The 16,485-nt window shown below is 34.8% G+C and overlaps 1 protein-coding gene across 1 annotated transcript in view; it reads left to right on the forward strand.

Annotated features, from left to right (window-relative positions):
* The window catches only part of iqch (IQ motif containing H), a 63,357-nt gene that overhangs the window by 23,094 nt on the left and 23,778 nt on the right, over positions 1 to 16,485 (forward strand). Inside the window, exon 15 of the mRNA XM_056478040.1 lies at positions 15,918 to 16,038. Within this exon, the coding sequence (XP_056334015.1) occupies positions 15,918 to 16,038 (121 nt within the window). The remainder of the gene's footprint in view (positions 1 to 15,917; positions 16,039 to 16,485) is intronic.

Here is a 16,485-nt window from a genome sequence, read left to right on the forward strand (position 1 = left end):
GTTTATGTGGATAAATAGACTTAAGCTGTCCAACAAATTGGAAAAGTTAAAGGTGATCCATGAACATTTAAACTCGACAGTATGCCATATACCATAGTAGTCTGCAGTAGACTTCACACAAAGCAGCTTCCGGGTCCAAGCATTTTATCAAACTGTATGGGGAGGCTGATCAAATGATACCAATAAACGTTTACAAAACGCTGTAATAGTTTCGAAAATCACAATCGCACTATATATATATATCCATGTCTAATATCTGATGGCCAGAAAGTAATTTTTTTTTTAAAAGAAATTGTTAAAATATTGGTTTCTGTGATCCAGCAAGTGCAGAGACTGTTGTATACACCATGTTTTCATATAAAAATCACTTTAATGTGCAATATGACTAAAAACTGGTCATAAATGACTATTTCCCCAATTTAAATGAGTAGCGGCTTGGACCCAGAAACAGTATTTCATGTCACGACTTTTTTAAAAAACTTTTTATTTAAGATTTTCCAATATATTTTTTTACAGAACAACTCCTTCCCCATCAATTTAACCCCTTACAGATGAGGGTAAACATAAAAAAATGTAATTAATTAATTAAAAGGAAATAATAAAAATAAAAAACAAATAGAAGGTACTGCCATCATAATTACTTTACAGGGGATACATTTGTACATCAAGTTACATTGTGTTGCATTGTAGTTACCTCAAATTACAGTGATGATAGGTTAAGTAACCTCTAAATATACATATCTAAACATTTCGTAATGCTTCATGTCTTTATTTGTTGACATGCAGTCATTTTTTCCATTATTTAGACCTGTTTAAATCTCTGAATCCACTGAACCACCTTTAGAGAACTTTCTTCCATCCAATGTACTGTTATCATTTTTTTGCAAACAGTAACTAGATATTAAAGTTTGAGGACAAACTTTATGGTGGCTTGAAAAGCCGAGTCTGAATTAGCATGTTACTAGCATGAATTAGCAAGTAACTAGCATGATTCTAGCATGAATTAGCATGTTACTAGCATGTTTCTAGCATGAATTAGCATGATTCTAGCATGAATTAGCATGTTACTAGCATGTTTCTAGCATGAGTTAGCATGTTACTAGCATGTTTCTAGCATGAATTAGCATGTTACTAGCATGATTTTAGCATGAATTAGCATGTTACTAGCATGTTTCTAGCATGAATTAGCATGTTACTAGCATGTTTCTAGCATGATTTAGCATGTTATTAGCATGATTCTAGCATGAATTAGCATGTTTCTAGCATGAATTTTCATGTTATTAGCATGATTCTAGCATGAATTAGCATGTTACTAGCATGATTCTAGCATGAATTAGCATGTTACTAAAATGTTTTTAGCATGAATTAGCATGTTACTAGCATGATTCTAGCATGAATTAGCATGTTACTAGCATGTTTCTAGCATTAATTAGCATGTTACTAGCATGTTTCTAGCATGAATTAGCATGTTATTAGCATGATTCTAGCATGAATTAGCATGTTTCTAGCATGAATTAGCATGTTATTAGCATGATTCTAGCATGAATTAGCATGATTCTAGCATGAATTAGCATGTTGCTAGCATGAATTAGCATGTTACTAGCATGATTCTAGCATGAATTAACATGTTACTAGCATGATTCTAGCATGAATTAGCATGTTACTAACATGATTCTAGCATGAATTAGCATGTTTCTAGCATGAATTAGCATGATTCTAGCATGAATTAGCATGTTACTAGCATGTTTCTAGCATGAGTTAGCATGTTACTAGCATGTTTCTAGCATGAATTAACATGTTACTAGCATGATTCTAGCATGAATTAGCAGGTTACTAGCATGAATTAGCATGTTACTAGCATGTTTCTAGCATGATTTAACATGTTATTAGCATGCTTCTAGCATGAATTAGCATGTTTCTAGCATGAATTAGCATGTTATTAGCATGATTCTAGCATGAATTAGCATGTTACTAGCATGATTCTAGCATGAATTAGCATGTTACTAGCATGTTTCTAGCATGAATTAGCATGTTAATAGCATGATTCTAGCATGAATTAGCATGTTACTAGCATGATTCTAGCATGAATTAGCATGTTATTAGCATGATTCTAGCATGAATTAGCATGTTACTAGCATGATTCTAGCATGAATTAGCATGTTACTAGCATGATTCTAGCATGAATTAGCATGTTACTAGCATGATTCTAGCATGGATTAGCATGTAACTAGCATGATTCTAGCATGAATTAGCATGTTACTAGCATGTTTCTAGCATGAATTAGCATGTTACTAGCATGATTCTAGCATGAATTAGCATGTTACTAGCATGATTCTAGCATGAATTAGCATGTTACTAGCATGTTTCTAGCATGGATTAGCATGTAACTAGCATGATTCTAGCATGAATTAGCATGTTACTAGCATGTTTCTAGCATGATCTAGCATGTTACTAGCATGATTCTAGCATGAATTAGCATGTTACTAGCATGTTTCTAGCATGAATTAGCATGTTACTAGCATGATTCTAGCATGAATTAGCATGTTATTAGCATGCTTCTAGCATGAATTAGCATGTTTCTAGCATGAATTAGCATGTTATTAGCATGATTCTAGCATGAATTAGCAGGTTACTAGCATGAATTAGCATGTTACTAGCATGTTTCTAGCATGATTTAACATGTTATTAGCATGCTTCTAGCATGAATTAGCATGTTTCTAGCATGAATTAGCATGTTATTAGCATGATTCTAGCATGAATTAGCATGTTACTAGCATGATTCTAGCATGAATTAGCATGTTACTAGCATGTTTCTAGCATGAATTAGCATGTTAATAGCATGATTCTAGCATGAATTAGCATGTTACTAGCATGATTCTAGCATGAATTAGCATGTTATTAGCATGATTCTAGCATGAATTAGCATGTTACTAGCATGATTCTAGCATGAATTAGCATGTTACTAGCATGATTCTAGCATGAATTAGCATGTTACTAGCATGATTCTAGCATGGATTAGCATGTAACTAGCATGATTCTAGCATGAATTAGCATGTTACTAGCATGTTTCTAGCATGAATTAGCATGTTACTAGCATGATTCTAGCATGAATTAGCATGTTACTAGCATGATTCTAGCATGAATTAGCATGTTACTAGCATGTTTCTAGCATGGATTAGCATGTAACTAGCATGATTCTAGCATGAATTAGCATGTTACTAGCATGTTTCTAGCATGATCTAGCATGTTACTAGCATGATTCTAGCATGAATTAGCATGTTACTAGCATGTTTCTAGCATGAATTAGCATGTTACTAGCATGATTCTAGCATGAATTAGCATGTTATTAGCATGATTCTAGCATGAATTAGCATGTTACTAGCATGATTCTAGCATGAATTAGCATGTTACTAGCATGATTCTAGCATGGATTAGCATGTTACTAGCATGAATTAGCATGTTACTAGCATGTTTCTAGCATGAATTAGCATGTTACTAGCATGATTCTAGCATGAATTAGCATGTTACTAGCATGATTCTAGCATGGATTAGCATGTAACTAGCATGATTCTAGCATGAATTAGCATGTTACTAGCATGTTTCTAGCATGAATTAGCATGTTACTAGCATGATTCTAGCATGAATTAGCATGTTACTAGCATGATTCTAGCATGAATTAGCATGTTACTAGCATGTTTCTAGCATGGATTAGCATGTAACTAGCATGATTCTAGCATGAATTAGCATGTTACTAGCATGTTTCTAGCATGATCTAGCATGTTACTAGCATGATTCTAGCATGAATTAGCATGTTACTAGCATGTTTCTAGCATGAATTAGCATGTTACTAGCATGATTCTAGCATGAATTAGCATGTTATTAGCATGATTCTAGCATGAATTAGCATGTTACTAGCATGATTCTAGCATGAATTAGCATGTTACTAGCATGATTCTAGCATGGATTAGCATGTTACTAGCATGAATTAGCATGTTACTAGCATGTTTCTAGCATGATTTAACATGTTATTAGCATGCTTCTAGCATGAATTAGCATGTTTCTAGCATGAATTAGCATGTTATTAGCATGATTCTAGCATGAATTAGCATGTTACTAGCATGATTCTAGCATGAATTAGCATGTTACTAGCATGTTTCTAGCATGAATTAGCATGTTAATAGCATGATTCTAGCATGAATTAGCATGTTACTAGCATGATTCTAGCATGAATTAGCATGTTATTAGCATGATTCTAGCATGAATTAGCATGTTACTAGCATGATTCTAGCATGAATTAGCATGTTACTAGCATGATTCTAGCATGAATTAGCATGTTACTAGCATGATTCTAGCATGGATTAGCATGTAACTAGCATGATTCTAGCATGAATTAGCATGTTACTAGCATGTTTCTAGCATGAATTAGCATGTTACTAGCATGATTCTAGCATGAATTAGCATGTTACTAGCATGATTCTAGCATGAATTAGCATGTTACTAGCATGTTTCTAGCATGATCTAGCATGTTACTAGCATGATTCTAGCATGAATTAGCATGTTACTAGCATGTTTCTAGCATGAATTAGCATGTTACTAGCATGATTCTAGCATGAATTAGCATGTTATTAGCATGATTCTAGCATGAATTAGCATGTTACTAGCATGATTCTAGCATGAATTAGCATGTTACTAGCATGATTCTAGCATGGATTAGCATGTTACTAGCATGATTCTAGCATGAACTAGCATGTTACTAGCATGTTTCTAGCATGAATTAGCATGTAACTAGCATGATTCTAGCATTAATTAGCATGTAACTAGCATGTTACTAGCATGATTCTAGCATGAATCAGCTTGTTTCTAGCATGAATTAGCAAGTTGTTAGCATGATTCTAGCATGAATTAGCATGTTACTAGCATGACTAGCATGTCACTATCGTGTTGCTAGCACCTTTCTAGCAAGATTAGCATGTCAGTAGGAAGTTTAAACTGTTAGCGTGTGTTAGAATAGCTAGTCACAGTCTCTGGGACAGTTGCTAGGGTGCTGAAATTGGTTGCTAGGGAGTGGCTAGTAAGTTTAAAGGTAATCAGTGATTGGCTGCTGGCTAGACTGAGTTGAATGAGGCCAGACTCTAGTCTGTAGGACAGTCTGATGCAGAGTTATGAGCTCACAAAGGTTGATCCAATGTTAAGTAAATGGGAGTCTTTTACAATGGAAGTCTATGGGACAGTTGCTAGGGTGCTGTAAGTGGTTGCTAGGGAGTGGCTAGTAAGTTAAAGAGTCATCAGTTATTGGCTGCTGGCTAGACTGAGTTAAATGAGTCCAGTTAGAAGTCTGTAGGACAGTCTGATGCAGAGTTATGAGCTCACAAAGTTTGACCCAATGTTAAGTCAATGGGACTTTTGGGATTTTTCTGGGTCGTTTTTCGGAAAACCCAAGGTCGGATCAGTTAGAAAAGATATAGCAACCCGAGTCAGACCAGTTCGAAGGTTTGACGAAAGTTTGAAGTATGTAGCTTGAAAGGCCTAGGAGGAGATACACTTAGAAATTAGTCTCAGAAGAATAAGAAGAAGAAGAAGAAGAAGAAGAAGAATAATAAGTTTAAGATAGATAACAATATGCTGGCTTTTCAAGCCACCATAATAATATCATTAGGACAAATCTCGTTTCTTCATTAAACATTTCTTTGGACAGTGCTCCCAGTAAGCACATAACTGGATCGAGGGGTATTTCTATATCTAATATCTTATCTATTAACATTTTTCCCAAATTTTTTTTATCTTAGGACAGTCCCAAAAAATGTGGGAATGATCTTCAATTTTACCACATTTTCTCCAACACAAAGCAACAGATGGCCCCTTTACATATGTAGAAATTTCAAAAGGAGTATTAAAGTACCTCATTTTTACTTTCCAATCAAATTCTTTCCATAATTGACTATTAATTCCTTTATGACATCCTTCACATAACTCAATCCAGACCTCATCCTCAATTATGGTATTTAGGTCTTGTTCCCATTTCCTTGATCTGTATTTTGTACAGTATTATTTACTAATCTTTTGTATAAATGAGAGACGTGTTTTTTAGCTGGACAAATGTCATGACTTAACAAGTGTGGGTTTCCTCCGGGTGCTCCGGTTTCCCCCACCGTCCAAAGACATGCGGTACAGATGAATTAAATAAGCTAAATTGGCTGTAGTGTATGTGTGTGAATCCAAGAGTAACTTATGCTGGATAAGTTGGCGGTTCATTCTGCTTTGGCGAATAAAGGGACTAAGCCGAAAAGAAAATGAATGAATGAATGTTCCAAACCTTTATTCGTTCGTTTTTTTTTCTGTTGAAGACAAAAGAAGATATTTTTAAAAATGTTGGCAACCTGTAGCCATTGAATACCATAGTAGGAAAAACAAATACTATGGAAGTCAATGGCTACTATTTTAGCATTCTTAGAAATAATTTCAAGAAAAGAAAGAAACTGAATCAGTTTTGGAATGAGTGGAGAATGAATAAAAATAATTACAGATTTTTCAATTTTATCTTTTTAAATAATGCATATAAAAACACAAACCAACACATTCTCATCTGTTAAATCACCTGGTTATTCCATTTCATGAATCAGGAATTCACATGACATCATGGAAAGTTTAATGTCCTTATTCTGCAATGCAGACGTGTGCTCGTTTCTGCCAATGTTTTAGAGCAGGGGTGTCCAAACTCGGTCCTGGAGGGTCGGTGTCCTGTATATTTTGGTTCCAACCCCATTTAAACACACCTGAACCAGGTAATCAAGCTCTTTCTAGATATACTAGAAAATTCCAGGCAGGTGTGTTGAAGGAAGTTGGAGCTAAGCTATGCAGGTCACCGGCCCCCAAGGACCAAGTTTGGACATTCCTGTTTTAAAACTTCTGATTTAGTTGCCTATGGTTGAAATTACTCTACAATTCAATTCATTTTTTCGTCTTTATTTCTATAGTGCTTTTACAATGTAGATTGTGTGAAAGCAGCTTAAGCAGTCTCAGTCCAGTTTTCAGAATTGAAGTTCGGTGTAGTTCAGTTCAGTGTGGTTTAATTTTTACTGATGAAAATCCAAACACTGAAGAGCAAATCCATCGATGCGCAGCTTCACAAGTCCCAAACTAAGCTAGTTAGTGATGAGGAACAAACTTCACTAGTTGATAAACAAGTTTATGACTATACATAAAAGTAGAGTAATATAGTAAGAAAATATCAGTTTGCAACATCAAGCAGCATAATGATCTGTTTTTAATGTCTAAAAATTAACAGAAGTGAATATTCTAGAGCCAAAAAGAGTCTAATGGCTGCACCTGCTTGTACAGTTGAAGTCAGAATTATTAGCCCCCCTGAATTATTTGCCACCCTGTTTAATTTTTTCCCCAATTTCTGTTTAATGGAGAGAAGATTTCTTCAACATATTTCTGATCATAATAGTTTTAATAACTCATCTCTAATAACTGATTTATTTGATATTTACCATGATGATAATAACTAATATTTTACTAGATCTTTTTCAAGACACTTCTCTACAGCTTAAAGTGACATTTAAACACTTAACTAGGTTAATAAGGTTAACTAGGCAGGTTAGGTTAATTAGGCAAGTTATTGTATAATGATGGTTCATTCTATAGACAATCTATAATCTATAGACAAAATTAGCTTAAAGGGGCTAATAATTTTGTCCCTAAAATAGTTTTTAAAAAATTAAAAACTGCTTTTATTCTAGCCGAAATAAAACAAATAAAGCTTTCTCTAGAATAAAAAATATTATCAGACATACTGTGAAAATTTCCTTGCTCTGTCAAAGATCATTTAGGAAATATTAAAAAAAAAATCAAAGGGGGACAAATGATTCTGACTTCAACTGTATGTGAAAAATTAGGTCAATAGATGTTAGATGACATATTGACAAAGTGGTCAAAAAATCATCATCTATTTATACAGCGATCAACATTTGAAGTGGATCAACATTTTTCTAAGACAAGAACGGGAGTTGTTCAATAGTTCTAGGAGTTTTGCAGAATGTTTAAGAAAACCCAAATACGATAGTTATAATACAAATCATTTAGCAGAAATGACAGCTTTTGATAAAACAAGGGACGTGCCAGTGATTTTGCCTTTTGAAACGAATAAAATAAATCTGTTGATAAAATTTAGTTCTGATATCTCTACCATTTAAAGGCACAGTTTGCATCAGTGCGTGGCTATTGTGCAACAGTAGCAATTCAGAAGTATCAAGTGGCTTGTTTTGTAAATGCGAAATGAAATGTGCCATTTCTTTTATTTTGCAAATGCAGCTTCACTTCACTCACAAGCCCCGTTCATTATAATTTCCGCTTTGCCTTTTTTTTTATTATTTATATTGTGCACAAAAAAAAATTATCCTTGTCTCAATGACAAGCCTGCCATTACTGACCAAGGCCGAGCTTTGATGCCATCATCATGATTTACCTAGAGAGTCCTTATGACTCTAATTCATGGCAAATTAATAAAGAGGCATTTGAATTTTAGCATATTTATGTATTCTAATTCAAATGTGATGTATTCAACACTCCTGCAATAAAAAACGCATCGGTTTCATCTGCCTGTAATCGTGTTTATAACACTCTCCTCAATCAAATCCTTGCAATCTGGCCCTTGATTTAAATACCGTGTTTTGCCATTACACCGTGAGCTTTGTGCAAGCTAATTACAGGGTTATCATCATACGCGGCTGTATGCAAACCTAGCTTTTATTTATTTATTTATTTTATTCCAGTCTCTTTTTGTAGTCTTCTATCCCGAGGGCAAGAGGAGGCTGCGTTTTCTACCTCCAAGCTATTAGCTCAGTCCCTAATTCACACTGAGGCCGAGAGAGGAATCTGGGGCTGTAATTGTGGTGGCATTGGTGCTGTTAATTACAGAGGTAAGCGGTTGAGGCCCAGCCAAGCTCCATTATGGTGATGGCGATGAAGGAGCTTTAAATGGGGGGCTCTTCACCAGCTGGGGTCCCAGTGAGAGGAGAGAGAGCTGGGGCCTGATGAGCTGGCCTGCACCCTTAGGGCTTCTGGGCCATATGGAAGCCAGTACGGGCCTTTATTCTACCTCTTCAACCTTTTTAATCAATGGCAAGCTCTGCTAACAGAATGGAGAGCACAAAGGTTATTTCAACGTGTCATTCATTTTCTACAGATCTGTATTCAATCTTTTAGGGGCAATTTCGCCGTTTCACAGCGCCTCTCATGTCTGAATTTTGCTAAATGCTCACGGTTCTTTTGCGTATTTGCATGTCATTTGTTTTATTTATCTACTTGTTTCCTGTTTTTGTCATACTTATTGTGTTTTATCTCTATTACTATAGGGCTGCCCCAAAACTAATTGTATGTTCATAATATTAATGAACTTAAATATGTACAATATGGGGAGAAATTAGTTTGAGATTTAGGACTGTAAAATTTGTATGACATTACAGAGAAATAATGAACCATAATAATAGGCCTTTTAAGGTTGTAGTTATAAATGTTTGGGGATAAAAACAGCAAGGAGAATGTTTTTTTATGTAAATATAAGGAACGGCATCAATTGCATACAACTTGTGTGCAACCAAATGTATAGATTATGTGAAATTAACAATGAATCAAATAATGATTTCATGAAATAATTATACCAAACATGAAAATTAGCACAAAAAAATAGCAGACCTATATGTAAACATCACCCAAAAACCTATAACTTAAAACAAAGATATTTAAAAATGAAAGACATGGATATAAACCATAAGTAAAATGAATTTAGAGTAAGCTAAAATATTTAACAAAACCTTTAGTGCAAGCGGCAAACAAAAAAGATCAAATTAAAATTTAGTTTCAGTCAGAAGTTCCCCAAGAAAAATAAATAACAAGGCCTTAAAATGTTTTAAATATGAGTAAATGAAATTTAGAGCATAATGAACCATAATAATAGGCCTTTTAAGGCTGTAGTCATACATTTTGGGAGATTAAAATAGCAAGGAGGATTTTTAAAATAAATGTAAGGTAGAGCATCAATTGCGAACAACTTATGTGCAAAAATCTATAGATTATGTGAATTTAGCAATGAATCAAATAATTAATCAGTGTAACAATGAAATAATTAAACCAAACATGAATATTAGTACAAAAGATAAGCAGACCTATACTGTACTGTATGTAAATGTCACCCAAAAACCTATAGCTTAAAACAAAAATATTTTAAAATGCAAGTTATAGAAATAAACCATAAGCAAAATGAATGTGAGTAAACTAAAACTAAAAGATCAAATCAAAAAATTCAGTTTCAGTCAGAAGTTCCCAAGCAAAATAAATAGCATAGCTTAAAAATGTTTTTATACCAAACATGAATATTAATACAAAAATAAACAGATCTATAAACATCACCGAAAAACATATAGCTTAATTTTTTAAATGCAAGATATAGAAATAAACCATAGCAAAATTAATTTAGAGTAAAACTAAGACATTTAACAAAACTATTAGTGCAAGCGGCAAACATAAACGATAAATACAAAATTCAGTTTCAGTCAGAAGTTCTCAAGAAAATAACATAGCCTTAAAATGTTTTAAACATGAATAAATGAAATTTAGAGCAGCAAATTAAAGGCAAAATAGGTTGTACAGGCCATATATTTGGCATGAAAAATGAAACATTTTCATCTTTTATCCTTTCAAAGTGGTCTGTTTTTACCACTTCTAGTGTAGTATTGTTTTTTTTTTTTCTGCAACAAACCACCCAGTGAAAATGTATTCAACACAGCCTCTTTAACATTTAGTAGTCTATTAGAGCTTGTATCCCTATTAGGTTAATAAATTCATAAATATTGTAGAGCAGATATATCAGTTTTAATTGCAGTGTATAATAATAAAAAAACAAATTGCATTATTTATCAGTTAAGTAGAAAAATTAGTATGCATTAATATGTCTAATGAAATTTTTAAAACATGCATACGGAGGCCGCCATCCTTGGAGAAACATAATATAATTATCAGACCGCAATTATCAGTGCAGGGGCTTCACATAAGTTTTGCATTTGGCTTTAGTTATAAGTCATAAGAGTTTAAATGCTGCTTTGCCTCTCAAGGGAGCTTTTTTCAGTATAATGCATCCTTTAATTTCCCCCTGCCAAGCTCAGGATGGTGTTGGACTCCCCCTTCTATTTACCCTATTTACTGCGTGTGCATTGTTTAATTATTGATTGTGCAAGAAGCCTTTTCTAAAGCAGACGGCAGAATACTAGAACCCATGTGGTCCTATAGAGGAAACGGCCACAGAGATAAGTGTGAAAACAAACCTGGAGGCAGTGTAAAGAAAGGCTGTGTGTTTGGGAGGCCCGAGGGGTGTTTTCAGCCTGGGGCAAACCTCACAGCTATTCAGAGATGATGGTTTAAAGACATGCAGATCTCGCTCCATTCAACGGCTGGGTGGACCCGAACACGCTACACTTTACACATTACAAACATGCACGTTCTGCCAGCGCATGGGTCATTAGACACGAGGGAGCATTATACTAATAGCATCAACAGATAGACAGATTGTCTCCTACTTATTTTATTCAATGCATGTGGGATTACGTGTCGTAGCACGTTTATTTTATTCGATTTTGAACGTAATGACACTTTCCGTATTCCTCTTTGGTTAATGTTGCATTTGGGAAGTAATCCGCAAATATGGTTATATTATGTAGGCTTTATTTTCAAAAGCCATTCAAAATGTCAATTTACCTGATATTAGCATTTAATGTTTGTGCAGGATTTGCTGGTATGTGTAACGTTGGATGTATTGACCATTTCAATGTGGTAATGTCATTGGCCCATGAAAATTTTCTGCTTGTTGTCAAACTATTTCATAACAACAGTCAGCTCAGTCATAACTTTACATCAAAACACCTGCCATAGGAATATTTATCAATATGTGGCTCTTTTTGAATTCTCTGAAGCTATGGAAATTAAAAATGCAAACAGGAAATACGTTAGGACCACTGTTTTTGTTTACATCCCTCAAAATGGCCTATCGGAAAGTTATATCTGAAATGAAGCTAACAAACAAAACATAAATTTTAAAGAATCTTTCATCGGGTCGGCGCTAGTGGTGTAGTGGTTAGTACGTCGACACATGCAGTCCGGTGCTCACGGCGACCTGAGTTCGATTCCCTCCTCGCGGTCCTATGCTGATCCTTCCCCTCTCTCTGCTCCCCATGCTTTCCTGTCAAAAATCTCTACTGTCCTAAATATAAAAGGTGAAAACCTCAAAAAATTATTATACATTTAAAAAAAAAAAAGAATCTTTCATCGATTTCTGTTCAAATAATGAAAGTTAATGAATTAGCAGCTGAAAAAAAGACCTCGCTAATTTCATAGTATCGACCAGGGGTGCCCAAACTTTTTGTTATGAAGGGCCAAAAACCAAACTTGACTGCGGGCTGTGGGCCGAAGGTAAATATATCAAACTCTATAACATAAAAATTACCATGAGTAAATTCCTAATTTATTTCCTAACATGTAAAAATAACTAAGAAACAATGATTTAAATTATATTAACTAATATATATATGGGTGCAGCCAATGGAGGACTGGAGAATGATCGACAAGTGACTAATTTCACTAAACTCCAACTTTTATAGGCAGCTGATATTAAAAGGTGAAGTCAGGAAATGAAAGTAGTTGCGCACCTCCTGAATGTAATTCTTGTATTGCATTGAGGATACCAGAATTCTATGAATCGAATTATAATTTGTATCCAATAAATTACTAAGATTTTTAATATTAAAGAAAACCCTCTCCTGACCTTTTTTATTGAACATGCATGGAATTGATTTATTATTCCAACAGTATTAACTTTTATAGTGTAAAAAAATTTTAAGCACTTTTTAAGATGTTCTCTTTTATGTTCCACAAAACAAAAGCTGGTTTGTAATTGAATGAGGATGGTAAATATTTGTTTTCAATATTTTGAAGAAGTGTGGATGTTCGACCCATCTGAAATTATATATAGAATTTAGTTTCATAGAACAAAGACTTCCATGTATTTTTCATATATTGGTTCCATAATAAATAATGAAAGTCTAAAATAATACTATACTTGTCTGACTTATTGAATAGGCAAAAATTTTGAGATATTATTTAGATCTAAACTATAGACACACAAATATTTGTTTTACAGATCCAAGAAGGTTTTGTAATGTTATAAAGAATGTTTGAAGAAGTAACATCATGAAGAATATATAAATCATTTTAATATTATGAAGATTGTTTCACCTGTTTTTGATCATTAAATGAAAGTTACTGGGGTCCAAACAACATTGGACCTGACAGATTTGCATTCCTTGGAAAAATAAGACAAAGACATTTTTGTTAAGATTGGAGGATGATAGATGATATTTGCTTTTTATTTTTAACAAAATTTTTCACCTGTCATAATAATGAAAGTTAATGGGGTCCAAAACAAGACTGGATTGAAAAAGAAAACAGTATAACTGACATTTTTCAAAATGCCTACTTTTGTGTCCCTCGAAAGACTGGTTTGTTTAAGGGCACCTATGATGAAAATCCTCTTTTGCAAGCTGTTTGGACAGAACTGTGTGTAGGTATAGTGTATCCACAGTCGTACTGGAGTGATGGAAACACAATAAGTCTTTTTTTTTTTTGCATTTTGTTAAAACAGGATCCAAATCTTTCCCATTTTAAGCCCCACTACAATGTGATGTAGGAGTGCGGTTTCCCCACCTACCGAGTTGATTGACAGCCGCGTATTAACATGTCTACGTAGTAACGCATATAATCATATCGACAATACAGGATGTATGCAAAGAAACTGGAATTAAAAGATCTGTTCCGCTCTCTGTGATCATCAACCATCAAAAGTGATCAAGAATGAAATTTACAAGTTTGAAATGTTTTTTAAAACAGAGCATGTTTGTAATGAATTAAAGGACGATTTTACCGTCCTCATCACCACAGCCGCATGTCAATACAATTAAAAATTAAGACGCTTCAATCCCAGATTGTGGATGTTAAATCAGGTTTATTTTGTACATTAACATAACGGATATCCATACAGCAGTGTATGTTAACATGTATCCTGTCAAATTTGCTGTGCAAAAATAGTGCAGTTAAACGTGCGCACTGTGCATGTGTGTATATGTATATGTATGTGTGTGAACAACATTAACTCCACAACAAATACATCAAATAATATTTGGGAAAATTCTTACTGTCGTATTTTTCTCAAACGTTATGCAAGATCTGCTTCCTTCTTGCCTGTCACTGTGCTGTTTATTTGACGCAGCCGGAAATTAAGGCACACTCCTGACAGGCATGTGGGAACGGTGGACGGGGAGAACTAGCATTAAGTGACACAGGCAACAAAAACGGCTAAATTGTGTTCAGAGCAGAAAATTCCAATATTCTGAAAGGTCTAATAAATAATCTGATGGATGTTTTGAGCTGAAACATTCGGGAGACACAAATGTTAAATCTTGAAAAAGAGGTAAAACAGGTGCCCTTGAAGACACAAAGAAAGGCAAAATATTTGTTTGGACTGTTCTCTAAGGAAAGCTTTGAAAGAGCTTCTGTTTTAGGAGGTGTGCTGTTGAATATGTTCACAAGCTCGGTGTCGCGTTTCTTAATGTCAAGATCAAACAGCAATCAAAGCACGCAGGAGATGTCTGTTTTATTTATCTATTTTCAAATAGCTCATCTTTATGTGGAAGCCAAGCAAGGCCCGAATCCTCTCTCACAGTACAGCTCGCAGTTTAAGTCCAAATAAAGAATGGCAAAAATGATTCCCTCTCGCTTTCCTTCCCTCCCTGCTGTTCGTGTGAAGTGCATGGGCAAATTCTCCGAGCGCGCCTGCTCTTTCGCGGGGAACGAAGGCCGTTTCCTTACATTTTTTGCCGCACCATTGTGTGCTTTATGGCTTGTGTCGGGGGTGAAATCACTGCGCAGCGATTGACCCTGGCTCTTCTGGTACTTGAATATGATGATGGCTGTTTCATGACTTGAATATCAACAGCATTGTGTCTTCCCGTCTTAAGACAACTTCCTCAGTGATGTCAGCGGTGGCATTTGTTTGAACATTATAAATGCACTTGAAAAGGATAAAGACTTTATGAAGATAAAACACAATGTTCTAGAGCACAACCTCCACTTCTCAAGGTTGTAAAACAGGACCTATTGACTTGGTTCATGCGCTTAAATTAAAAAGAACATTTTATTAAATAGTTTACCACCAAAATATTTTTACCCTTTTGTGTTGTGCTTAGTCAGAATCTGCTTTCTATGCATACACTATGCACATATGCGCTTGTGGCGTGTCAGTCTGTAAGAGCTCTGTCCATTCATCTCACATTTGAGAGGTCCTTAAGGTGAAATTCTTTCTCGAACTAACCAACAGGTTTTAAGAGGCAGTCACAGATAGTCAAACATTGCAATTAACAGCATAATTAAGTGTCAAAGCCATTATGCTGTTTTCTAGTTACAGAAACAAGGGCTGTATTGATCAGCAACAGACCCCGATTGATCTGCTTATTGATTGGCTTGCATAGGTATTTATCTGCCAGTGTGTGTCAGTCTGTATTGGGGACAGGTGCAGTTACTACTGCCTTCAGTTAAAGCTATTAGACTACTGTGATGGCGAGGCAGCGGGCTGTCAATCAGACCCTCACCCACCCCCGTACACAACCACCTTCTGTGCTTTTGTAAGGCTTGTCAAATTAAGACACACTTCAGTAGTTACTGCTTCATCAGGAGTATCGGCTCTGTGTAGTGCTTTTATGTTTTTATTTACATCAGCCAAAGAGGCTGGTCAAAGCTATTTCTTTGATTTTTGAATGAGCTTGGATCATTTTTGCAGTATGGCTGACTGTGATTTATTTTTCATTTTGTTGCAGGAGTCTGTGATGATCAAGTTTTTAGAGGAAGTTCCTTATCTTTTGGCATCTTACGCCCGGCCGGCAAACACATCCTGCTACAAAACATGGGCCTGTTTCCTTGAACACTTTCTCAAAGAAGGTAGTTTTAAATAATTTTGCAAAGAACCTCTAACTAAATAATAATAATAATAATAATAATAATAATAATAATAATCATGTTAAATGTAAATGAAAATGTAAGTGTATGCTGTAAAACAAATCCCATGTGATTAATGGGTTGCTTTTTGGGACCTGCTCCAACAAATTCTAATGTTAAAAAGTTTAACAATGCAATATTATTTTCGTTGCTTGAAATGATTTATTGTCTGGATTTGTCATGTAAATGATGCTACCAGGTAAGACCAGGTAACGTGCTGGCGGTACTTTTTACATATTAATTTCTACATATATCCAAGTACACTCCTCACAAATCTATTGTTTAAATTCATATTTTTAATAGGAAGCCATACAATAATATATTTGTGCATATACATTAGATTAGTCAGTACTGAAGCCAAATCTGGAGCTTATCTAACAAAATAACTAA

Source organism: Danio aesculapii, chromosome 18, assembly GCF_903798145.1.
Source record: "Danio aesculapii chromosome 18, fDanAes4.1, whole genome shotgun sequence".
NCBI lineage: Eukaryota > Metazoa > Chordata > Actinopteri > Cypriniformes > Danionidae > Danio > Danio aesculapii.